The sequence below is a fragment of the Botrytis fragariae genome (assembly GCF_013461495.1).
Source record: "Botrytis fragariae strain BVB16 chromosome Unknown tig00000342, whole genome shotgun sequence".
In the NCBI taxonomy this organism is placed as follows: Eukaryota; Fungi; Ascomycota; class Leotiomycetes; order Helotiales; family Sclerotiniaceae; genus Botrytis; species Botrytis fragariae.
The window spans coordinates 1-25,058 of NW_023501009.1; the positions used below are offsets into that span (position 1 = coordinate 1).

Below are 25,058 nucleotides of genomic sequence, written 5' to 3' on the forward strand. Positions count from 1 at the left end.
CTTTCGACTCTTGCACAAACTACTTCTTCACTCCTAAAAGATGTGGAATTGGGAGGGGCGATTTCAATTGGTGGACGACTTCCTGCCTCTTTTTCTCCGCCTTCAAATTCAGCGACAAGTCAAAAGGATAACAAAGGGAAGGTCAGAACACCAGTTTTGGTAGCGGGCGGAAACAGAAAGTCGGAAATAACAAGGACAGCGTTGGAAAGGGTAAAGAATACATTTGCAGAAGTAGAATATGTAAAATGGGAGAGAGAAGGCGATGGGATGATGAGGGGAGGGAGGAGGTGCTGCCATTGATGAGATTTTGGGGTAGGAGGTTGAAGATGGGGGCTCCGGAGGGGATGACAGAGGTCTGAGATGGAGAGGAGAGGCGAGGTGAGGTGAGGGGGCATAACGAGATATTAGGACGTTATGAGTGGAATTTGAGTGGGTTAATTCGTCAGTGATACCAAGGTTTCAATTCCAAGATCTCGGGGGTCGAAATTGCCGACGGCATATTGCTTTGGCCTAACAACACGATGCAGACAGTTCTGTATAGGTGTTTTGCTACATCTCTGCTATACATACTCATCTTTCATTGCCTAGGTATGAGATAGTGAGCTTTTTTTGCTATAGATGATTCAATGGGTTTGGTCTGGGTAAGGGTACCGAAGGGGGTTTCAGTTTCCTGCTTGAAGTTAGGAAATAGAATATTCTAGAGACGACCCGTTTCATATGGCAATTTGATACTGCTCAGAGATAGTACCGTGGTATATGATTTGGTTGAGTATGCTTCCATCATCAAAGAGCCACCAGCAAGAATTTCAGATAGATGTCAATCTTCGCGTTTGCCATTTGCTCACAGTGATCCGCATATTATAGTTATCATCAATCGTTTGTTATATAACTGTAGCTATTTATTCAGGTTTTATCTCATCTCCCATTTGTCTTCCTCGTTCTCATTTTTTCAACATTCAATTTCCCCTCCCAACATCCAACCCCAATATCGTTTACCAAAAAGCAACCCATCGCTATGTTTACTATCTTATATATGCTTGAAACTCGCTTTCTGTAGGTAGAAATCTTTATTGCATGTTTGATACACTACATTTGTCCCCAATCTTTATCATTCTCGAAAAAATATAAATATTTCTTTTTGTGTCTAGTGGGTCGACTTTTTAATTATATACTCCGAGACCAGTGTTTGGAGTGGTTTTTAAGGTGTGCTTATGGAAGTCATTTGTTTGTCTACTCTCATATGACCATAGAAACATGTTCTCCTGTAAGGTTAATCAAAAAGACACGATACCCGAGGGTGATTGCCGTACAAGCATGTCAGATTTTGAATGGCAAAAAATTGGGAGGAACATCGTAACCCCGTAGATCTACCTCAGCAAAGCATGAGATAGATATGCACAATAGATGACTGTGATGCTTAGGAAGGACTGATCCTCGTTATCATTCAAGTTCTTGAAATCTAAACCCAGCTTTCCTTTGGTTACTATTCACTCATCCTCCTCAAAATCATCTTTGTACCAAATCACCACTATTCTCTTTCACTTTTTTTCGTGGAGATGCGCGTTCATGTGGGTTGAGTCCTTCTTAATATGCTGAATTGCATGATCTCTTCCTACCAGAGTCTTGCCCTTTCTTACAGCCTTTATTCAAGTGATGCCTGGCCTTTCGAGAACTACGTTATGGCTTTCAAAGATGTGGCGATGTTAATCCTGATGATGACCAAGTTGTTCTACCTTCAGAAACCTAGAAAGGATGGATTTTCGATATGCTGCTGGCAGATCTCATATCTCTCACATATTGTTCTGTGCCACGGCTCATCGACGATACATCTTTTCTCGTCCTACATCCTTTTCAATGTTTTGACCTTTTTCAATCCTATATCTCTTACTTGTCTTATTGTTATCCTATACTTTATTCTGTATCATGCGCCCAATGGAACCCACGATTTGTCCTGCCGAATGTGTTCTGCTTCTGTACGCCTTTCGCTAGCTTTTGTGCTCAAGATTGTGAGAGCTGGCGGAGTCTACAGCCACAGTCTGGCTTGGTGCCCGACGTTGAAAGCTTCTAACTTCTGAATCTAATTGGTCTTGCCAGATGATTTGAGATCCAAGTTCGAAATGAAGACATCCTCTCTAGACCCAAGAGACTCGGAAGAAAAAAATAACTGATGGAGGGGTATTTTCATTGTAACCCATACTGGAGGAAACATGAGCAGAATTTTTTAATTTTTTTGAGGATAATTACAAAGTCTAGATTCCACTGAGATAGCTTTTGTGTCTACCTACGTTTACCACCGTCACCTCTTTTTGCGTATGCGGGAGGGATCGTTCAGCGAATTGACATGGTCAAATCAAATGCTGGTCTCGGATGTTAGAAAAGCCCGAAGACCCGCTTACCGAAGCATACTTCATCCCATTTACCGAACGAGGAGAGAAGACAGGGTATTCTCACGATGAGAAGGCACGAAGGATCTATGACTCTATGAGACTTCACATCGAGAAGCGAAATCAAATGATCAATACACCAAATCACATCAAAATCCACTCATGCCAGGGCTGTGCAAATCTATCATGTCGCTGGTCTTTGACCACACCAGGTCCACTTCTAAAGCGCTGCCTAAATAAGAAGTTGTTTTGACAAGTATCTCGAAAATCATATAAAGGCATATGAAGCGTGGAATCAAATCAACAGTGCAAAAAACAACCAGAAAGATGATGGCTATGACTACACCCAAATTGAAAGTCCTAATTTCGGGCGCTGGCATCGCCGGGCCATGTCTCGCATACTGGCTTGCTAGAACCGGACTCAACGCGTCAGTCAAAGTTATCGAGCGATCACCGGTTCCAAGAACAACTGGACAAGCAATCGATATACATGGTGCAGCTGTTGAAATTGCGAAGAAAATGAATATCGAGGAAGCTATTCGCGCGCGAACGACGACCGAAGCGGGTACAATGCTTTTGAATTCTTCAGGGAAGCCATTCGCGACTTTTACAGTTGGTGATACCTTTACATCACGTTACGAAATTTTGCGGGCTGATCTATCTGATCTCATTTTGGAAGCTAGCAAGAGATTCGATAACATCCATTATACGTATGGTGATTTTGTCCAGTCTCTCGATCAGACGGAGACGGGTGTCGATGTAATTTTCGATGGTGGATTAAAAGAGACATTCGACTTGGTTGTAGGTGCAGATGGGTCCACATCAAAGATTCGATCCATGATTTTGGATAAGGAAGCCCTCAGAGACAGCTACAATTTCATCGGTCAATACATCGCTTTTTTTAGCATCCCAAGTCAACCAAATGATTCGAAATATTGGGAGATCTTCAATGCACCAAAGGGTCTGTGTATGATGATGCGACCACATCGGAATCCCTCTACCAAAGGCGTTTACCTTTGTATCACGATGCCAAAACACGGAATATGCGACCCAGTGGTGGAGAAAGCCATGGAGGAAGGGATCGAAGCCACGAAACGTATGCTTCATTCATACTTCGAAAATTGTGGCTGGGAAGCAAGGCAAATTTTGGAGGGATTGGACAAGTCCGACGACTTTTATATGGCAAAAGCCGCACAGGTCAAGGTACCAAAATGGACGAATGGGCGTGCTGTAGTGATTGGAGATGCTGCAATGGCAACCTTCGGCGTTGGGACTACTTTGGCTATTGACAGTGCCTATATCCTGGCCGGAGAATTGTCGAAAATAAAGAGCAGTGCTGACATCCCAGAGGCGTTACAAAGATATGAAAAGACATTCCGACCAATCTATAAGAAGATGGAGGATCTTCCACCTGGCTTTCCACAAATTGCCATGCCTCAAACTAGATGGGGTATGTGGATTAGAGATTCCATAATCTGGTTTATTGGTAAGACGAAGGTTCATAAACTTCTTCCCGAAGATCGGAACACTGATCATGAGTTGCCGAAATACGATTGGATAAAAAGTTAAAACGGAATCTTGGTGGGCGGCCGAGGAACATCAGGCAGAGAGAACTGCACCATTGCTTGAATTTATAATAACAGTCATAATTTACATGAGTGGCCAGAAAGCAAGCTCGATAGTTACTCGAATTATGTATAACCAGTTATTGAAGAACTGATCAGTATAAAGTACAGGAACCTTATACAAGGCCGTTTCTCAACCCTCAAATCCTGCCAGAATTTTCCCAAACATCTCCCCCATCCTCCAGCACCCAAGCCCTCTCAAACCTCTCCCCGCCCTTCTAATCGCTTCCTTAACTTCCTCCCTCTCCGCACCCTCCAGCCGCGTCCTCAGCTCTTTATAAACCCAACAAACCAACCCCCCCGTGAAAAGACACACCGCGATCTCATAGCTTGCTTCTTCCGTTGTCTCGCCGGCTAGTCCGATTGTTCCTAGTATGCCATCTCCTCCGCTCCTATCCCTCAATCTTATGCACTCTTCGGATAAATTGAGCATTTCATACACATTTTTCATTGTACCACCCACAATGTCTGAGTTTGCCCAATATTTCAAGTTAATTGCCGCAAAATCGCAATCTTGGCGGCTTGAAGATCGACCTGCCATCAAGTGCACGTCACTGAGACTAACATCCAAACTAACAAGTCCCAGCGCGCAGAGAAGCCTTCCAGCTACAGATAGTTCTCCGGGAGTTGCCCCGTAGCATTCATTCCACGAATTTAATGCATCAATTAACCATTTCCTTCTACTCAGAAGCCCAGCACCAATATCCAGTGCGTGATTCCCCATGGTGCCCATCAATCCTGTAGGATTTAACATAGAGACTGATGTACGCCAGTCAAATATCAGAGTATGTATTGCATAAAGAACGAGGGTTTTCCCAAAGACTGTGGTTGGGATGACAGGTGGAGGAGGCTTAGTCCATTTATGAAGAAGGATACCATTCAAAGCATGGAGGTAATATGTTGCAGGTGGGATGTCGGCTGGACCAAGGAGCATCTTCCAGGCTTGTGGCGATGGCGCTTCCCAATGCTGTTCCGGGCACGGAAAGACGCAATTTGTGGTTTCGGCCCTACTGATAGACGGTTGCACATTGAACAAGGTAGCGTATTGACAGTCGAAAATCTGTTCAAGTGTCAGCAACGAATATGCGAGTGATCGAGAAAGCATACATAAATCGACAGCCCAAGCCGCTTTCTTTTCTCGGTCTCTATCCACGAAAACCATTCAATCTCTTGTGGTGAGTTTCTGGGTAGCGAGCTTGGATCAAGCTGCACTCTAGATATTGGCCTACAATCCAGCAAACGAGCTCGTCGACCAGCTGTTATCAAAATCCCCTTCACACCTTCAGCAAATTCATACATTTTCTTACTTCCACCCCAAGCCCCAGCGAGTAAAAGGTTAAATAATGTAAAAATGTTGTCAAGAATCCGAAGCTACACAATCGTCAGCCGAGATAATTACAATTGAACGATTAACTAACGTGTTTCTCTTCGATCTCATGTAATCTCATGCTCGCTACCCTTGCTCGATTATGGAATAGTCGCAAGAATCTGCCACGATCTGCCCTTGAATAACATGAACCCAGAAACATCATCGACAAAACTAGAAGAGGAGAGCTGGCGAAAATGTCAAAGGTTGGGACATGGGTGATAGGAAATCGCGGATGTACATGGCGAAAATAAAGCCGGAGGAAAAAGTCCAGTACTTCTGAGGGTGGAAATGTCGAGACATTTATCTCGACGTACACCGCATCACCTGATTCGGCAGGAAATTCAATTTGTAACATGCCTAGTAGCGTTGATCTTAATACATCGTTCACCTGCTGGCTTGGACCTGCCGTGAAGCCGCTCCTTCTGGCTTCATAGGAAGTTGCATGCCATGATTCTGGACCTAGCCGGGGAATAGGCTTCGGGCCCCATCGTGGTGGACTTTCTAATCTACTGACTTTATCCGGCCAATCTTCCTCATCCCCTTCAGCGTCCAGGTCAATTGATTGACCTCGAGAATCGGACTTGACAAAATCTGAGCCACAAAGACCGAAGTCCAGATCCATATTGCTCCAAGAATCTTGGCTGAAGCAGTCCAATGTCCAGGATATATCTGCATCATATGATCCCATGTAGATACTTGGGCTATCATTGTAAAGCATGAAACCATCCCATGAGTTGGGGTTTAAGCTTCCCGAGACTTGAAGTCTATTTTCAACTGGAGGTGGTGCCAGTGCAGCTTCAACTAGACTTGAAAGGCCTTGGGATTGAGTTGGAGGTGTGCGAGAATCAGAATATAATGCTTCTTGAATTGGTGGCAAGCTATCGAGATTGCCACCACGCCATTGCATACTCGGAGGTAATGCAGTTACAAAATCATTATTGATTGGAATAGAGAGCTCATCACGATGGACAAGATTGGAAATTGGTTGGGGTTCAGATGGGGAAGCTGAGGCGGATTGAGGCATCACGTGGGATCGTGCATTACCAGCGCGTTTATCTGAACCATGATTTTGGTTATGTATCCGACGATGGCGACTTAATAAGTCACTTCTCGTGAACCTTTTCCTACAAACTGGACAAGCAAATTTGCCAACTTCATCATCTGATTTTAAAGGAATGTGATTAGCACGTGACAGGTATCAATACCTAGCTTTCTAGGTTTCCTTTGAATCATGAAAATTTGGCAGGTAGAGTTGTTAAAAGTTGGATAACGCGTGCAAGTGAGAACCAAACAGGTATCAGAACAAAAACAAGAAGGAGCGAAGCGACAGATCATAAACAGATGGACATGAAACGATTACTTACGATTGGCTTGATGTCTAGTTAAATTTTCAATCCTACTAAAATTCTTTGGACATTGAGGACATTGAAATCGATTCCCGGTGACTGTTGATTTAGCCGGTGAGGGTCTATTTGGACTTCCCTTTGCAGAACTGGTTGAAGAAGTACCGGTAGTACTTTGTGGAGTTTCATTGGCACCACTACCACTACCAATGGCAGTTAAATCATCATACGAGGCAATTGGATGGTTACTAGTATCCATGCTCAACGTTATACAGTGGATTATTTATCTCATAGGATGGCGAGCTGTCTCGTTTTCCCTCGGTCTTTCGGTCTCTCCGGTTTCTCGGTATCGGATTGTATTGATTGTGCTGTTCGTATTGTTCGTATCGTATCGTATCGTATCGTATCGTATCGTATCGTATACAATTGATCAATCAGTCGTATGAGATATCATGTCATTGATCAGGTTATCTCATAGAGAAAGGTGGACGGTGAGGACGGAAATTAAGATCATGGAGGATGGCGGGGAGGCGGGTCAAATCATGTAAGATATTTGGGGTACGAAGTGAGGTTGATGGCTCTGAATGTGGGGATTTGGATCAAGTGAAGAAAAGAATAGAAGGGAGTGAAAGAACATCAGGTGGAAGACTCCATAGAAATCATTGTACTTATGGTTGATGTGGGTTACCGGAAGTGGACGGAGAATATCCGGTTAAATGTCACTACTACCTTGTCTCGAACTTGTCTATCTTGTAGCTAGCAGACCACAGACCCCTTGCTTTCCTCCACTACTCTACTCTATTCCCAACCTTCAATGACGCTCCCGTGGGCCACTACAATGAAGATTGTTTTGCTTCGCTCCGGTGGAAGGGAGTTAGCTAGTAGGTAGGTAGGTAGGCAGATTGATATCCCTATCTTTATAGGGGCATTCTAATCGATCGAAGCGGATCAATCTCCATGGCGGTGATTCAACGGAGTGTCATTAAATCAACAAGATAGCCTTTAAAGTGTCGAATCTTTTCTAGACCTGTGATCAGGAGTGTAAGGTAGAAATAAATAAGAAAATAGTTCTATATTGCTTCAGGATACGTCGTAAAAGCAGAATTTTCATACTAATCATCTCAAACCAAATCACGCTTTCGCTTTTCGCTTCCACTCCATCAAATGAACTTGATGAGTCCTCATGACTGCGCCTTAGCTTTCCAGTCCTCATGAGCTTTCTTTTGTCTGTCCCAGTCCTTCTTCAACTTTTTCAATGCACTTTTGGGTACATCTTCTCCATCTTTCGTCTTCGTCGGCATACCATCAACATCCCATGCACTAAATCTATCATCCTTGAACATATCCACTGGGCTGAGTTTTGCTTTTTCGATCCTTTCTTGTTCCAACTTCTCTCTCGCAAGTTTGGCGACTTCTTTTTGTGCTGCCTTCTCTCTTTCCTTAGCGGCTTTCTCCTCTTTTTGTGCTAAAAGTTCTTCTTTTGGAATGAATTTGATAAGCGAACCTTGTTCGTCTGGTCTATCATCCAAATACACACCGAGATTCGTGAGATCGTTGTCCCGAATTCGATCAGATAATGCCAGGATATGTTTCTTATGTTCAGAGGTTGGTGCTACTCGCCTCAACTCATCTCTAGTCCTCGCAACGGCCCGAATATATGGGAGAGCGAGAGATTCCTGATCTTTTGTTCCCGAAGATACAAGCAAGGCAAATTCGCTGTCAACATCCGTGGTGAGCAACTTGTCAAGAGTCTCGGTATGTAACGACAAGCTTTCAATTTCTTCTTTGACTTGTCTGAAGACGTCAGAAAAAGGTGCAACAACCTGTTCGGGGTATGATTGCTATCAACAGAAGCGCTAGCCCAACCAAGTCCATCATATGGTGCTTTTGCATTTGCATCGAGACCGAAGATGCCAAGTATCTTTGTAATCCATCGAGCAACTTTCTCTAGTCCCTGGATGTCAAGATCAGATTTGTGAGAGCCAATGTGGACATTCGATTCCTTGATTAGCTCTTGCAAAATAAGCATGGCTCTTGGCGTATCAAAGGATTCTGTGAGGGCGGTCTGAAGATCTGCCTGTGCCTTGTCCAAGACTGTTTGCAATTCTGGATGGATCGAAAGAGTTTTCAAGTCCTCGACGGATGTCGAATTTCCACCCTCAATGATGTGGGATTTGACATTGACAAAGAAGTTGTTAACCGTCGCTTCCCATGCGTCGGCCATCAGCCTCATATCTGGCGAAATCTCAACACCATCATTCCATCTTCCCATCAAAAATACTATTCTCATTGACCTTGGAGTATAATCAGTAGCTAGTGCATCTCGAATGGTCTGGAAATTCTTCAATGACTTCGACATCTTTGATCCTGCAATAGAAAGATGCCCCATGTGCAAGAAGTAGTTTACCCACTCGTGTGGGCCATGCTCATGTTCACAGAAATATGCCTCACTTTGTGCCAATTCGTTGTCGTGATGAGGAAACGCGAGATCAATACCACCAGAGTGTATATCCATCTTTGATCCTAAAACATCGGAAGCCATAACGGAGCACTCAATATGCCATCCCGGTCTGCCTTCACCCCAGGGACTTGGCCAGCTTGGTTCTCCTGCTTTGGACTTCTTCCAGAGTGCGAAATCTCCTGCCCCTCGCTTACCACCCAAATTCTTCGATAGTGACCCTTCTCCTTCTTCCTGCAAGGCTTTGTCGTTTCTACTTTCTGGTCGTAGTCGCGCATAAGGATTACCGGCTTTCTCGAATGCTGCAATGTCGAAGTAAACCGATCCGTCTGATTCATAAGCAAAGCCCTTATCAATAATTCTCTTTACAAAGGTTGCGATCTTTGGTACATAGGTGGTAACTCGTGTGATAACATCTGGTCGCATAACATTCAGTGCGTCCATGTCTTCCATAAATTGATCCTCCCAGTATTGAGTGACATTGGTGAAAATAGTATGGTCTTTCGCGTCGATCGAATCCTTATACAAAGAATCGAGATGTGGAAGAAGAATCTCATCTGCTCCACCGAAAATCTTCTCTTGTTGGATAGCTTGCGCCGCAGAAGAAAGATTGCTTATATGCATCTTCATCTTGGCTTCCGCATCTCCTGGTTTTCCTTCGCCTGTCAATGTTCCGCCGGCCAATACTTTTCCATATGCAATATCTCTTCTTTCTGCATAATTGTTAGGTGTAAGTTGAGTACCATCTTTCAGTAGCTCAGGGAGGTTTGCTGTTGCGTAGGATTGGAAGGCTTCTGCGGCTAATTTTGCGAGCTCCGGTTCGGTATATGTTTTTGACTTTTCAAGCTCCAGTAGCTTCTGTCTTCGGGCTTTCAAAATAATCTGTCAAAAGATCATCAGTCAATTACCCCGCCATTCTAGATTCTATGCATCCCACCTTGTCATCGACATCTGTAATGTTCATGACAAAATTCAGATCAAAACCAAAATAATCTTTCATGATTCTTCGTATAATATCGGTAGAAACATAGTTCCTAGCATGTCCCAAGTGCGAGTGATCATATACTGTTGGTCCGCAGACATACCAAGAAACCTTTCCCTTCTCAATAGGTACAAATGGGACTGGACCACCAGGCTTTAAAGAGTTGTGAACTTTCAATTGATCCATTTTTGTGAAATTATCCGTAGTAAACTTTCGAACTGTAAGCAAATGAATATAAGAATTAGAGAACGTAGAGAATCTTAGAGAGCGTAAGGGAAGAAACATTCAGTTGGTAGAAATATCATGAAGAAATTGAGTCACTTCTTTGTGTGATAATTGTAGGTGAGTAAAGGGCGGGCTGATTCGTTGATCTAATCCAATGTTACTCAAGTATTACTCGGTGGGCTGAAAATAAATTTGTCGTGGGGGCTATCTTTTTCAGCCTCGTTGTAAGGTTCAAACCTAGCCTTGCGATTATAAAATTATTTCTTTCGCACAGAGGGAACGATGTAAATAGAACAAGATAAAAAAGTCCAGAACTTCTTGAAGTCCTTATCACAAGCAACAACAACCTATTCACGATGAGTAATAAAAGATCACCATTTCTATATCCGGGAGCAATTTCGTCTTCAGATCAATTGGCAATCTTACACTTAAAAAGAGATCTCCAAACTCCAACAATTCTCAAGAGCACCGACGAAAAGGATGAGGGATACGCAGAGGGAAAGGTGACGAACACTCGATTTGGATCTTTTCCGCACACAACGTTGATTGGAATACCATGGGGAACTCAAGTACTTGCATCCAAAGTTGATACCGGATCTAGAGGGCGAAGAGGTGACAAAAAACGAAAGCGAGACGATGTAGAAGCTGTCGAGACCCTGAAAACCGAAGAAGTTACCACAGAAAATGCAGAAGATGGATCGCCAACGCCTACGAGCACCAAAGAGATGACGGAGGCTGTAGCTGCTGGAAGTGGATTCATACATTTCCTGCCCCCTACACCTGAAAATTGGACCAATTCATTACCACATCGAACGCAAGTTGTTTACACGCCTGATTACAGTTATATTTTACATCGTATACGCGCAAGACCGGGAACAAGTATAATTGAAGCCGGAGCTGGTAGTGGATCCTTCACACATGCATCTACAAGAGCTGTATTTAATGGATATCCTGATGAACATACAACAAAGAAGCGCAAGTTGGGCAAAGTCTGGAGTTTCGAATTTCATGAACCGAGACATGCAAAATTAGTTGAGGAATTGCAAGAGCATGGATTGGATGAACTTGTGGAAATCACACATCGAGATGTTTGTGAAGGGGGATTCTTAGTTGATGGAAAAAGTCCAAAGGCTGAATCTATATTTCTGGACTTACCTGCTCCATGGTTAGCGCTCCCACATCTTACTCGATCTCCTCCGCCTCCTATCAAGAACCCTAACGGCGAACTGTCTCCAACGAAGCCCATCACCGAACCATTCATTTCTGCTCTCAATCCAGAAGCACCAGTTCATCTATGCACTTTCTCCCCCTGTATCGAACAAGTTCAACGGACTATATCTGTTATGCGACAACTTGGCTGGGTCGATATTGAGATGGTAGAATTGTCAGCAAAGCGATTTGAAATCCGGCGAGAACGAATAGGTATCGATAACGGAGTACAAAGAGGTCTGCAAACTACACCAGCCAATGTCGAGGAAGCCGTGAGTCGGTTATTAGAAGTTGAAATCGGACATCAAACTTTCCACAAGAAAGGTGATGCTCCAGACAAAATGCCAAGACAAAATCCAAATACTAGGGAAACATTGATAAAAAGTTTGGTCGAGGGCAAGATTTATAAGGAAGGAAAATTGATACACAAGACAGAACCAGAGGTCAGGACTCACACTTCGTATCTGGTGTTTGCAGTGTTGCCGAGGGAGTGGAGTGAAGAGGATGAAAGAAAGGCAAGACAAAAGTGGCAGGTGAACTTTAATGGCGAGACGGAGACTAATACCACAAAACAAGTTGAGCTGCCTATGAGCAAGAGACAAATGAAAAAAGCCGCGAGAGCCAGCCATATCAAACCAGAGGCCGCTGCTGCTCCGCAGGCTGGTGATGGTGTAGGATCTGCAAATGGGGCGACTGGACCAGTCGAAGAGAAGACTGGAGAAAAGCCGGAGGCATAGGCCAGGTAGCACACAATAGGTGTTTCAAGAACATAATAGGTACTCTTACAGCATGTTTCTCCTCGCCCACAAATGAATAGTTTAACCAAGAAGGCTTCTAATTGTGCCTGTATTCATTTGTTTAAAAGTGGCCAATGAGGATTTACATCAAATCTTTCTCTACTTTGCGTTTTACTTCTTCCACAAGAACAAGTTTTCATATGCACACTTTTGATTTGAACAAGACTGACTACGATGGTTATGAGTATTTGCAGTTTTTTACATCTTGACACGAACCCCATTATTCGAACGACGCACAAGTCAAGTGTGTTGTTCGAAGTAGAGTTCGATCTAGAAGAACATTCAACTCTACAATTGCAGTTGCTTCTTCGTTCTTCATTCTTCATCCTTCCAGAAGCTTACCTGGAATTAATTTCTAGCATAAATTCAAAATTATTAGCTGCAATTAGTGTGTGCTACTCACTTACTCGACTGCGATCCCGTTGATATCCCTCCACAATAAGCTCGGGATCTCCTTGTTTTTGATCGAGCCCTCCATATATTATCTGAATGTGCGTATACTACCCTATTGATTTAACTCAACCTATTCAGCATTACTTTTAACACGTTTGTGAGCATTCGCGGAACTTGGATAGCTTCATCCAGTCTGCTAAGCATCCCTTGGCAGTAAGTTATTTTAACTTGATATAAAGTAAGTGTAGCGACACGAAATTGTAGTGTATAATATTGTAAATATCCAGCTATCTAGGTAGGTACTCAAGGGCTTGCTGTAATGGTGGAGTTAGTAGTAACTCCGTTGGAAGCATGCTAACCCCGACAACCCTTTTGCTTGATAAAAGCCCCGAGTGTTTGACACCGTATTTCAATGTGCTCATTGTTACCAGATAATAGTCCCCGATCAAATACCGATATACACTATGACAGCAAAAACATCATTCACTTGGCTAATAACAGGCGCCTCCTCCGGCATCGGTAAATCTCTCGCTCTTGAAGCTCTCAAGTCTGGCGCCAGAGTAGTTGGAACGACTCGCGACATAGACAAAGCTGAAATATCTTTTCCCGAATTCGTGAAAAGAGGAGGAATTTGGATAGCTTTAGATCCCGCTCAAAAAGATGCTTTTGAGAGATTTTCGAAGTGCGCAACAGAGTATGACATCGACGTTTTAATTAATAACGCAGGTTATGCATTTATTGGTGGAGTGGAGGATACAAGGTCGGTTTTTGAATCATGCGCAATAATACTTCCACTGACGTGTACAAATAGCGAAGATGAAGTACGAGAGCAGATGGAGGTCAATTTTTATGGACCTCTCCGAGCCGTACGAGCCTGCCTTCCAGTAATGCGGTCAAAAGGATTAGGAAACCTTGTCCTTATAAGTAGTGGTGCCGGGTATGTCAAAACCAGCTCGTTGGGTCCTTCTCCACTGTTCATTATACTGCTTTTGAAATTCCACTGATAAAATATTGCGCATGTAAAGGTTTATAGCGCGTCCGGCACGATCATCATATTCTGCCAGTAAATTCGCAATTGAGGCAGTTTACGAATCCCTTTCTCATGAACTCAATACTTTCGGTATCAAAGTTCTGATCGTAGAGCCAGGGGCATTCCGAACACCGTTCGCAAGCAGGATCAAGACACCAGCTCAGTATCAAGTCAGCAATGGTTTCAGTGAAGCATACAAAGGTACTGCGGTTGAGCAGATGGTGAACGGAACTGTAAATATTATGTCTATTCCGGACTTTGTGAAAGGAGATCCTGACAAAGCTGCGCGAGCAGTTACCAATGCTATCATAGGAGGACATGATTATCTGCGTATGCCTCTAGGACCTGACTGTGTGACTGCATTAGAAGACAAGATTAGACAATTGCAAAAGGATCTAGATGCGACCAGATTCATCGCTACTGGTACCAATTTTGGTTAATGGATTCGACCAAAGAAAGATTTGGGGTTTGACCGGTTGATATGAAGCCAAGGGGTTGATGTGTCAATGATCCGAATTACATAGCAGGGCGCCCAATAATATCCTCTAAATGCACACAAATATGAGTGGCCTGTACATGCATGTAGCTATTGATATAATCGAGCATTGGACAAAATAATAAGTTTTGATTTCAAATGCACAGATCTCCTTTCTTTAGTTGTCCAACATTGTGTTCAATCCCAAATGCAACATGAGAATGTCTCTCCATCTGCCATTGACTTTCGGATTCTTCTTCAGCAGACTTAGGATTGCCCGTTATGACCTGATCTAATACCGGTCCAAATTTGAGCCTATATTGTCCGGGATCCTTTCGCAATGGTTCGGCACCCAAAGAAGACCTCCCCAAGATTTCGTCCAGTTCCGGGTTACGGGTAGTTGCAACAATAGCTGAAAAGGAATTCGAATGCACTACCCCGTTGGAGTGTATAGCGTAAATGCCGACTGCTACAGCTATGCCGGAAAATAAGAAGGCCAAGCCATACGATATGAGAAGCCAAAACGGATGGTATACATAATAATTGTTCGTGTTAGAGGTGAGAATTTTTTGTAGCTCGCTATCACTCGTCAAATCCGGCGAGCTGAGATAACTGATGGTGATATTGTTTGCCAAATCTTCAATACCACGTGCCAATGTTTGATTTCGACATAGCCAAGGTCGTGTTGTCGAAGTGAAGGTATTGGTAAACGTAGAAGAGGGATTGCTAATAAGATATGAACTTTCATTCTTGAATGGGGTACTGGCGATTTCCTCACAGGCCATCAAACCTGTTCCAAGAATATTAGTTGTTCCATAACCGCTGTATTGTTCATTCTGACTACTGCCAAGAGTGACATCTCGTAAAGTTATGTTCCCGCCAAGTATAGCTCCAAGAGCATATATATGCGGAATATATTGATTCCATAATACCTTTGCCGATCCGCCAGTTGCTGTTGAGGTTGTAACACCATTCGAATCAGTAACTGTAGGTCCGCTTTCTATATCACCGACGTCCATATAAGATAGATCATAATGTCCAATGATTTCGATATCTTGCTGAGTGACATACTGGACTCCATCAATGTACGATACTGCGATATTGAATGTCGCGTTCACTGCGGTACAAACCAATTCCGAGGTTGAAGTTTGGATCCATAGTTGAGGATAATAGGATCCATGTAATGCTAGTGGAGGTGGAAGAAACCCGGTATTTGGTGTGCCTCCTGCATACCAAGTGCTCCACGAAGTGTAAACAATTTTGCCAGAGCCCACGCCGAACGTTGTATTTGTACGATTATCATTTTTATCATCGTATGTGAAGACGTTGTTTTGTTCATAATACTTGGTGATGTTGTTGAATATGGCCTGCTGGGTGTTGTTCGGCTCAATGCATTCTATCGACGGGCCATAAAACTGCAAAGTATATGACCATTCTGATCCGGACACTTGTCTAGATAATCCTAACACATTGATATTTGAGGCTGTATTTATCGCAATGGTATTGGTGATCGAGACAGCATTGTACTGGCCATCCACAGAACTGTTCCAACTGGCTTTAGAAAAATCAAGAACTGGCAAACGCACTTCCTCGGAAATGTTCTTTGCAACAATTGTTAAAGTTGCTGCAGGTGCAATACTTGCGAGTCCCAGAAGCCTGTAAAGAATCAGTGACGGCTCTTCTTACACTTTGAATGTAGGGTTTCCAATAGTCTGAACTAGCAAACTAGATGTGGGATTTTGACATCTTATATCAACTGAACAATCGGAGTCATTTCGATTTCCTCTGTTCATGTATTGCAATTCAGATGATTGGACCTCTGATATTTTACAACATACCATGTAATAGCACCTAACAAAATGGCAAGTTTTGCTCCTTTCAATAGCTCGATGCTGAATAGGGCTATGGGATCCGTTGGCAAAGCAAAAAGACGATCCAAGTTTTCTGTTCCGTAAATTAGTCTATGGATCTTGAAGCCTCATTATAAATAGTACTTATGCTCAATGGTTGGCGTTTGACAACTGTCCAGATATATTGACCTAAAGCAGCCGTCGTTGTTGCCTTAAAACAAGATGTAATTAAAAAGGCAAACCCGGTGCCAATACGGGTGGGCCAAGCTTGTTTTTTCTCGTCGCCAGTTCTTTCGCCGCTGAGCGACATGTAGTAAAGGTGATGGACCAATGAAAGAATGAAGCCAACAAGAAACATCAAGCCAATGAACGAGGGTTTCTTCCAATGAATTCCCCAAGTAGCAAATGGAGGCCTTGAAATTTGTATAGATTTGCTTTGATTGTAAGAAATATCATCACCATCAGTCAAAGATTTGTCGGATAATGATGATGGTACAAAGCTATTTTTATCACTGCCCATAGGTGCCGAGATTGACTCCGGATTGAAAGTAACATCCTCGAGTGCTTGGTAGTCAATTGATTCATCGGCTGGTCTGCGCCGACTTAGTTCAATCATTTTAAAAGTTAAAAGAAGTCTTGGTCCTCATGAGAGATTGTTTCAAGCAGTTGAATGGAGATGCCAGACTTTGACACATGAGGCTGAAATTTTCTTCCGTTTCTGCTTCTCCTATATAATGTCTGCTAATTTACTACTATGCGAACTGGGCAGCTGGCCTCGCCCACATCGATGCCCCATAAAAGATATAACAGTGCTTGGGCGTCGTGTCAAGCCCACTAAATGATTGGGATTTCACCGCCTGGCTCTGAACCATTCTCAGGAACTGAATAAAAACTTCAGCATCAAGCCCAGGTAAGACCGGTAGACTTTAATGTCGAAAATTTATTACTTGGTTATCAGGGTATTTTGAGCCTTTGACGGTGGAAAGTAAACTTGAGCGTTCGATCTTGGTGTTTGGACTTTGTCTCCTGCCCCAAATCATCTATATCAGTATAACTTCCGAGTCATCCGTATCAGTATAACTCCCGAATTGTTGCATTCGAGATTCGAAGCCAGCACTACAGTACCTAGAACACTATTCCATCGTGGAATATTCGGGTTAAGTGCTTTACAATTTTGTTATCGGGCAGCTACCTTTTGCATCGATACCATTACTCCTATATATACCACAATGTACGGAGCGTGCCATGGGTCGCATTGAGGTTTAAGGGTTGACATCAACACTCATTCCATTGCTTTTGAGCGTCAGGTGACTCATTCATGTTACAACAGGGATATCTCTACAGAATTGCTACTCCCCAGCCATCTTTGAAAGGAGTCCATTATGCGAAAGCATTCTGCGCCTTTGCACCACGGTGTCAGTCAACCTACTCTATACCCTAGTTCTCCGTTCTCGTTAACTACCCCGGCTTCACAACTTCAGCACTACGAGCCGCCGCCGCAAAAAAGAACTCCAACCCATCCAATGAAATATCCTTCGCGCATATCAGACAATGATTCCCCGTCCACCGATTGGCTCCCCATTTACGAATTCAATACACCTAAGATGAAGCGGACATTGTACGTCTCATTCATAACATGGTCCGAAATTATCATCGCTTGTCAGCAATCTCGGAGTATGAAGCGATGGCAAGTACCTCGACAAGACGCCTTGGATTGAGCTCAACGATTCTGATACGGTAAAATCACCGATTTGGTTTTTTTTAACTTTTTTAACACGAGCTGGTCCAGACCTCAAAATGGAACTAGAGGCCACGATTACATATCGCGTACCGGTATCTTCGCAAAAGCGCAATTTAGCTTTTGTAAAGAATTCCCTTCTTTCATGATCAGACGATCCCTAGCCATCATCCCGGATCACTATCCTAATATTGGGAATGCCAGGGTTGTGCGCCACCATCTGATTCCTTCATTATCATTGGATAGTAATCACTCTCGAGTACCTAGGTACTTGACAGAAAGCATGTGATCAAATTGCCTTGTCAATCTGGTATCCCTGGACTGTCATCTCAGTTCCCCCGAAGAATCTTTTAGCCCTTCCAATTAGCATCCTCAGAAGCTCAGCAAATACATGCAGCTGTGAACCAGGGATTTGGCTTCGGCCAAGCTGATTGTAGTGACCCTGCATACAACAGGTCTTAGCAAGAGCACCTTGCCATGTGCCAATTTCGTTATGGCTCGGGCCACCAATGCTTGATTCTGGAAGAATTTCGTACAATCCATCTAACAAGATCAAGATGTTGGTCTTTTAGTATTCGTTCTTGTTGAAAGGAACGAACGACTACCTAGGTATCAGTTTGAGAACCTACTCCACTGGTGCTTTATAGGGGCTGACATGACAGCAATCATTGTGACAGCAATCACCATGCAGTCTAAATTTGAGATTTAGTATATACTTACAGTGTTTGCTGCACCGGCCATCATGCCCCTGCTGCATTAGCCACACCTGCTGTATCTAAACCTTACCATTGATACGATCCGTTCTGCCCGAATGTACTTTCTGATTTGCTGGTATCCTTGAATCGACTTTTATGAATCCGAATATATCAGTGAATTCCCGTTCCACCACTTTCGAAAGCTTGTTTCAATGGGTTCCATGATACAATAGGATCCAATCAGAGATAATTCCAACCATACGAGCTATATACGCCGTAAACATGAATGCAAGGATTCAATTCCTCCGCTTAGAAAAGTGGAAGCCACTGGACGGCGCTAACAACCCCGCACTGAATTTCCCCAACACCCCAACTCCCCAAGTTCTCCACCTTCGGGTGAATAATAGAGCGACCCAATATTCCGTGTGCTTTATGCGCGTTGTCGCAGGGATAAATATTTAAAAACCCATAAGACACCCACTTGCGCCTTCCTCTCTTTCTTCTTCACGTTTCTTCCACAAATCGACAATATGAGTAACGCTATCACAGAAGAAAAGCCGACCTTGTCGGAGGTCGAAGCACATCCCACCTCCGCCGACATACCTGTTTACGGTGATGAGAAGATCGATGACAGAGCGCGCGCCATCAATGCCGAGAAAATCGAACATGACATGACTGTGCTCGAGGCTGTGAAAGCCTACCCCGCTGCCAGTTGGTGGGCATTCGTCATGTCATGCACCATTGTAAGCTATTGGCCCATGATAGGCTCTTGCCACGATAGGCATATCATTTATCTAACTTGGTGACAGATCATGGAGTCCTATTGTGTTTTCCTAATGGGGCAATTCATCGCTACAACGCAATTCGTTAACGATTTCGGTGTAACGAGCGCTGTGACCGGGAATAAGATTATCGAAGCTTCATGGCAATCGGCATTCCAGTGTAGTGGACCACTAGGTGCTTTTATCGGTGTCTTCATCGCAGGTCCCATCACTAGTAAGATTGGGTATCGATGGGCAACTATTGGCGGTCTCATGGCTCTGAACGCCTTCATCTTCATCTTCTATTTCGGCAACAGCCAAGGCATGTTTTTCGCGTCTCAGATCTTAGAAGGCATTCCATGGGGTATTTTCATCGCCAATGCACCCGCTTATTGCTCCGAAATTGTGCCATTGAGATTGAGAGCTCCAGCGACGCAGATGTTGCAGATGTTCTGGGCCATTGGCGCACTCATTGTCGGCGGTATCACATACCACTACCAATCCAAGTTGGACTCTTCAGCGTACAGGTTCGTCTGCTCCCATAGATACTATCGAGGAGGTCTGTACTAATAATCATATCAGAGTTCCCATTGCACTCCAGTGGATGTTCCCCACTCCTCTCGCTATTCTACTCTTCATTGCGCCTGAATCACCCTGGTGGCTTGTTCGAAAAGGTCGTCTCGCCGAGGCAGAGAAGGCCATTGCACGACTTGGGCGCGCTTCTGCAAATGATAATCCCGCTGACGCAGTCGCGATGATGCGACGTACAATCGAGCTCGAGAAGAGCGTAAAGCAGCCCAATCTTGTTGAGCTCTGGAAAGGTACCGATCTTTACCGCACTTTGATTGTTTGCGGTGTATACGCATCTCAGAATCTGACGGGTAATCTGATCGCTAACCAGGCGGTGTACTTTTTCAAACGTGAGTCTACCCATTCCTTGTAATGATGAAACAAACTGACATCAATTCAGAGGCTGGCATGGCAGATAACACCGCATTCGCTCTCGGTCTCATTACTTCTGCCCTCCAGCTGATCATGGTCATTATCTCTTGGGTCCTCACTACATACCTCGGCCGACGGACTATTTATGTCTATGGTCAATTCATTGCCACTGGATTTCTAGTCGCGCTTGGTATTGCGGCTTCAGTTGGTAATAGCAACGCGGCTACTAATGCGCAAGCATCACTTGCCTTGCTTGTCTCAGTCCTTTTCTGCTTGGGACCTGCCCCTGCGTCATGGGTCATTATTGGCGAGACCTCTTCCGTTCGTCTTAGACCACTAACAACCGGTATCGGACGAGGTGCTTATTACTTGGTCAATATTCCTTGTATCTTCCTTGCTAGTTACATGCTCAATACTGATAAATGGAACCTGGGCGGCAAGAGTGGCTACATCTGGGCTGGTACTGCCTTGTTCTGTAGTATTGTGTCTTGGATCTGGATTCCAGAGATGAAGCATAGATCCTTCCGTGAGATCGATATCCTGTTCACGCGTAAAGTGCAGGCTCGCAAATGGTCGAAGACAGTCATCGACATCAACGATGATGAGTAGATGGAAGTTGTTTGAAGAGGCTTAAGTAGCACTACTTCGGGAATGGGCGGTAGAGAGGAGTTTCTTCCTGGATATTGTCCAATAATTATTTTCAAGATTAGTTGCATAGTAAAGATCATATCGAAACTAATATCACGTTCGTATTGCATGGATATAGACTGAAATTAAAACACGATTGCAAAAACGCGAGTAAAATCAATATCTAATTGCATTACTCAATAGGGAGATGGAAATTCCCCTTGCGCCGCTGTAACACCACGAATATTTAAAATTGTTTGTTACATTTTTTGAATCTACTGGAATCTTTTTTTTTTGGAAACTCTTATAAACATACAAATGACCAAACGCGATGTTAATCGTAGGAGCTTCCTACCTCCTACATTCCTCCGGTAGTATTGAACGTATATGGGTAGAGTAATGTTCATATCATTGTGACTAGGGTTCTAGGACTATGGAAGAGTCTCTTTAAGAGAGTGCTCTGGATTACTAAGCTAGTCGAAGCTAGTGGACCATGAAACATATCAACAGACTTTTCAAGTTAAATAAACATATTAATTAAATAATGTGCCTGAAAATTTGAAAGATATTAATTGATTCTGTTAAAAAGCCACATTATTTAATTTAATATAAAAAGACAACTACTGAACTAATAATGTAGGACACTCCTACAATTATAAAGTATTTGATACTTTGGAGTTAATGCTTTAAAGTTATCAAGGTTGAACATAGATTTAGTATAATTACTAGTCAGCCAACATACATGAGTATTCGATTCTAGTATCTTGACATGGTGTTTAAAGTCGTCCAATTTCATGTCATCATTGAACCAGCCTAGATCACAAAAACCCGTTTTACTTCCCTTCTCTACTAATATTCAGCTTTCATACGTGAATGTTCTCCGGTTCTCGTGAACATTGCGCGGACTCATTGTCCTCAACTGTCAAATCTCCATAACTTCTGGTTCGCCCTGCTGTCATCATTTCCACCGTTTTGAGAACATCTGCATAGGATGGGCCCCAACTTTGCATATACAATGGTAAGGCAAAAAATCACCAAATTGATGCTGCACGGGCGACTTTCCGTCCAATTTATTTAGGAGCATTAAGTCCATTTCCCTGTTGTCCGCTCTCAAGTTAGAGAACCCACAATAGTGAAAGAGTTAGGTATTCTAAGACAATTCTCGCATTTCCTGACGCGGAAAGGTATGCTGACTTTTAGCGTCATCACAAAGCTCAATCAAGTGATTCATAATAGTGATAATAACAGATTCTTTTACAATCTTGCAAAACTAAGCAGATCCATGTTTTGGAATATCTTGATCGTTTTCAGAACATTTTCTATTATGTATAATAGGATGGTTCCCTCATTGAATATCAATGACACTATTTACTTGAAACAACTGATGTTCAGTACAAACTATCCTTGAAGAGATGTGATAAGCAAAATCGATACTTTTAGCATCTACTACCAAGATTTTCCCAAGCGATACATAAGGGTGCCGTGTCCCAAAGCATTATAACCGCCAGAATTTGGGCTGTAATCACCATCAACACTCTCAATATTGGCTTTCAAAATCTTATTGATATAATCCCGATACGTTCTCGACCATAATGCATTGAGACCTTTGATCTCTGCATAGTGCGAATAGATTGCCTCGAAACCAGAACGAATATCAAATCGGGATTTACTCGCAACAACTGGCAGTACACCTTCCCAGCTTGTATATGGGTGTATGGAACAGTGTTATTCGTATTGTACTTCGCGGCATACTCGGCTCTTTTGAAAGTTAGCTGGCTCCAAGAAGTTACAGAGAGTTCCAATCTAGCGTTTCCTGGAGTGGCACATACCCGTTGAGAATTTGGTTGCCAGATGTGGCATAGAGATCCACGTTCTGATTATATCCTTGCTGCCCAATTACTCCAAGCAGAGGAAAGTCAATTAAAGTGTGGGCCTAATCACGTCCTACCTCTTACCCCTACATAAGAACCTTCTCTAAACCCTCTTCGGTGTGATTTGCATCAAATGAGAAAAAAAGAGCACCATTAGCAACTACGGCATCAGAAAGTTCATACCTGGAATAATTGATAGTGTAATTATACATAATAGCATTACCATTAAAAATTCCGATTGCCATCAGTGAGGCAATTTTGCATAAATCCCAGTTAGCATAGTAGAAGTTGGGTTTATTGTTATAATGATCAAGAAAGTTGCGATTCATTTTCGAGAATATACTAAGCATATTGCTGAAAGATGATTGATTGGCGGCTGACCAGCCTGAATATAATCACAAGAGCTCCCCAGAATTCGCGAATTGGTAGCCATAAAGTCCCGCAGCAAGAAAAATATCTTTGTTGCCCCAGATACCTATCAAATTTGTGCTCCAGCCGTTTAATGTAGCAGCAGTAGCAGCATCGACGCAGGAGCTGTTTCCTGATAAAATCCAACGTAACGATAACTGATAGACCAAGTGAACATCGCGATATGCATGGGCATAATTCTCAGTGTATAGATTGTTGCTTTCACGAACGAGAATCTCTTGGGGTGTTGATACCCAGATTGTCTGGGCTAGCTTTTCAGTTTCCAGATGTTTCTAAGCAGTATACCACAATCCTTCTTGCTTCTCTATGTGCGCCTTGATTTTGCTGAGGTCTACGGCCGTGTGCAAGGCTCCAGAGTGGACAAAGAGCTGTATTTCATCGCCACGCTCCTGTAGCCCGTCACTGTTTCCATCTCGTTCAATATTTCTCGCGCAGGTTCCAAGCATCCATAGCGACACCATTGTGATACTAGTTTTGAGCTGCATATTTTCCTGACTATCTCGTCACGTACTATCGTGTAGTAATTAGGCAGAGAAGGATATAAGTAATTCGGAGAATTGAAATATTCTAATACAGGCAAGACAGAAAGAAGAGATGGGAAGAAAGGATTTAAATACTTTTCCGCCCATGGTCTCAATCACTTCTATCTTCTGCAATGGTTTTGGGATCACTCCACAGACATCACTAAGGATGGTGAGCTAGCAAGGCAGGATAGACGTGATCTCAACTCAGACCTTCAAGAGTATCGCGGGTCCCAATCTCTGAGCTTGCCCGTTGCCGTGCAAAAACAAACAAGGGTCTTTGAGCTGTGGGGTAGTGTGGGGTAGTGTGGAGTGAAGATTGCGTAGGAGGTTGGGGAATCGGAAATTATAGGCTGACCGGATGCCCCATATTCTTGTCGTCTCATTGTGAGAACCAAGAGTTGGGTCCGGAAATTAGTGCGTATCTTTGCGTTTCGAAAATTTGCCGACTTCCTTCAACACAGCGCGTGCTATGGCATTTTCCAAATATACCTTAGTGCAAGTGATACTTCTAGGGCCTCACAGTTCACAGTGAACGGAACAAATATTATAAGGCGTTATGATTCATGATTTGCCAGAACTCAACACCTGGTGTGACAATCTATGCCGATAGTTTAAGGCTCAGAGTGTCTATCGTCTGATGCGGACGAATTCCCGGACAAACAGTCGCAACGAGTCTAATGTAGCTAGTCAAAGATTTCTATATTCAGTTTTGACTTCATGTAGTCCAACAGTGGATAGCGGAGTGAGACGTATGGACGGAACCATCTTTCCGATGAGCTTGTACAGCCACTGATTATCAGGAGGTATGAAGAGACTCAAACTCAGTCCGTTGAATTCAGCGGGTATCGCCCATCTTGACCATAGCTTTGGCAATATTTGTATAAATTTCACTCTAAATGAGCTTTGAAATCCGTCCGAACATTACCCTAATGATTACAACACAATTCTTATGGTCATTAGGTGTGATATTATATGAAATCTAAGTCTTTCTGGCGCGGAGAGGTTCTAAGCGGGGTTCCTCTGGCACTTTGGCCGTTATCCGGTATACTACAACTTTTTATCTGGATCCTTTAACCGCTGAAGAAGAGCTGCCTAAAAATCTCACGCTTGTACAAGAGGGGATGTTCAGATACCACAACGTGGCTTTCCCAATCTACGAGAAAATAAACATTTTTTTTTTATCAATCTCAAGTTATTGAAACGCACTTGGGCTCAGCACATAAAGGTTCAGATTCAAAGCGAACCCTGAAGTAATCTGACAATCCAAACGATGAGCGGTACTTCAGAAATCAAGATCTATGAGATCCCACATAGCATTCCTACAAATGAAG

General features: G+C 43.3%; 9 protein-coding genes across 9 annotated transcripts; 4 read left to right on the top strand and 5 right to left on the bottom strand.

Annotated features, from left to right (window-relative positions):
- Positions 1 to 2,711: 2,711 nt before the first annotated feature.
- Bfra_012474 (putative flavoprotein monooxygenase protein) lies at positions 2,712 to 3,953 on the top strand (the record flags this gene model as incomplete). The annotated part of the gene is made up of 1 exon (XM_037342788.1): positions 2,712 to 3,953. One exon carries the CDS (start codon positions 2,712 to 2,714, stop codon positions 3,951 to 3,953), a length of 1,242 nt encoding a protein of 413 aa, XP_037187324.1.
- A 189-nt stretch (positions 3,954 to 4,142) lies between these two features.
- On the bottom strand, positions 4,143 to 6,980 carry Bfra_012475 (putative c2h2 type zinc finger domain protein; the record flags this gene model as incomplete). Its single annotated transcript, XM_037342789.1, has 4 exons — positions 4,143 to 5,069; positions 5,117 to 5,380; positions 5,428 to 6,539; positions 6,743 to 6,980. The coding sequence occupies 4 exons, from the start codon at positions 6,978 to 6,980 to the stop codon at positions 4,143 to 4,145; spliced, it is 2,541 nt and encodes an 846-aa protein (XP_037187325.1).
- Positions 6,981 to 7,902: 922 nt separating this feature from the next.
- On the bottom strand, positions 7,903 to 10,446 carry Bfra_012476 (putative cysteinyl-trna synthetase protein; the record flags this gene model as incomplete). The annotated part of the gene is made up of 3 exons (XM_037342790.1): positions 7,903 to 8,491; positions 8,545 to 10,061; positions 10,117 to 10,446. 3 exons carry the CDS (start codon positions 10,444 to 10,446, stop codon positions 7,903 to 7,905), a joined length of 2,436 nt encoding a protein of 811 aa, XP_037187326.1.
- Positions 10,447 to 10,742: 296 nt separating this feature from the next.
- Bfra_012477 (putative trna methyltransferase subunit protein) lies at positions 10,743 to 12,332 on the top strand (the record flags this gene model as incomplete). The annotated part of the gene is made up of 1 exon (XM_037342791.1): positions 10,743 to 12,332. One exon carries the CDS (start codon positions 10,743 to 10,745, stop codon positions 12,330 to 12,332), a length of 1,590 nt encoding a protein of 529 aa, XP_037187327.1.
- A 917-nt stretch (positions 12,333 to 13,249) lies between these two features.
- Bfra_012478 (putative short chain oxidoreductase protein) lies at positions 13,250 to 14,255 on the top strand (the record flags this gene model as incomplete). The annotated part of the gene is made up of 3 exons (XM_037342792.1): positions 13,250 to 13,545; positions 13,597 to 13,722; positions 13,811 to 14,255. The coding sequence occupies 3 exons, from the start codon at positions 13,250 to 13,252 to the stop codon at positions 14,253 to 14,255; spliced, it is 867 nt and encodes a 288-aa protein (XP_037187328.1).
- A 190-nt stretch (positions 14,256 to 14,445) lies between these two features.
- Bfra_012479 (uncharacterized protein) lies at positions 14,446 to 16,756 on the bottom strand (the record flags this gene model as incomplete). Its single annotated transcript, XM_037342793.1, has 3 exons — positions 14,446 to 15,946; positions 16,129 to 16,234; positions 16,285 to 16,756. 3 exons carry the CDS (start codon positions 16,754 to 16,756, stop codon positions 14,446 to 14,448), a joined length of 2,079 nt encoding a protein of 692 aa, XP_037187329.1.
- A 2,347-nt stretch (positions 16,757 to 19,103) lies between these two features.
- Positions 19,104 to 20,885, top strand: Bfra_012480 (putative mfs maltose protein; the record flags this gene model as incomplete). The annotated part of the gene is made up of 4 exons (XM_037342794.1): positions 19,104 to 19,316; positions 19,383 to 19,861; positions 19,917 to 20,254; positions 20,305 to 20,885. The coding sequence occupies 4 exons, from the start codon at positions 19,104 to 19,106 to the stop codon at positions 20,883 to 20,885; spliced, it is 1,611 nt and encodes a 536-aa protein (XP_037187330.1).
- Positions 20,886 to 22,349: 1,464 nt separating this feature from the next.
- On the bottom strand, positions 22,350 to 23,103 carry Bfra_012481 (putative gpi anchored protein; the record flags this gene model as incomplete). The annotated part of the gene is made up of 4 exons (XM_037342795.1): positions 22,350 to 22,602; positions 22,733 to 22,836; positions 22,873 to 22,957; positions 22,985 to 23,103. The coding sequence occupies 4 exons, from the start codon at positions 23,101 to 23,103 to the stop codon at positions 22,350 to 22,352; spliced, it is 561 nt and encodes a 186-aa protein (XP_037187331.1).
- Positions 23,104 to 23,169: 66 nt separating this feature from the next.
- Bfra_012482 (putative gpi anchored protein) lies at positions 23,170 to 23,664 on the bottom strand (the record flags this gene model as incomplete). Its single annotated transcript, XM_037342796.1, has 2 exons — positions 23,170 to 23,475; positions 23,539 to 23,664. The coding sequence occupies 2 exons, from the start codon at positions 23,662 to 23,664 to the stop codon at positions 23,170 to 23,172; spliced, it is 432 nt and encodes a 143-aa protein (XP_037187332.1).
- Positions 23,665 to 25,058: the final 1,394 nt, after the last annotated feature.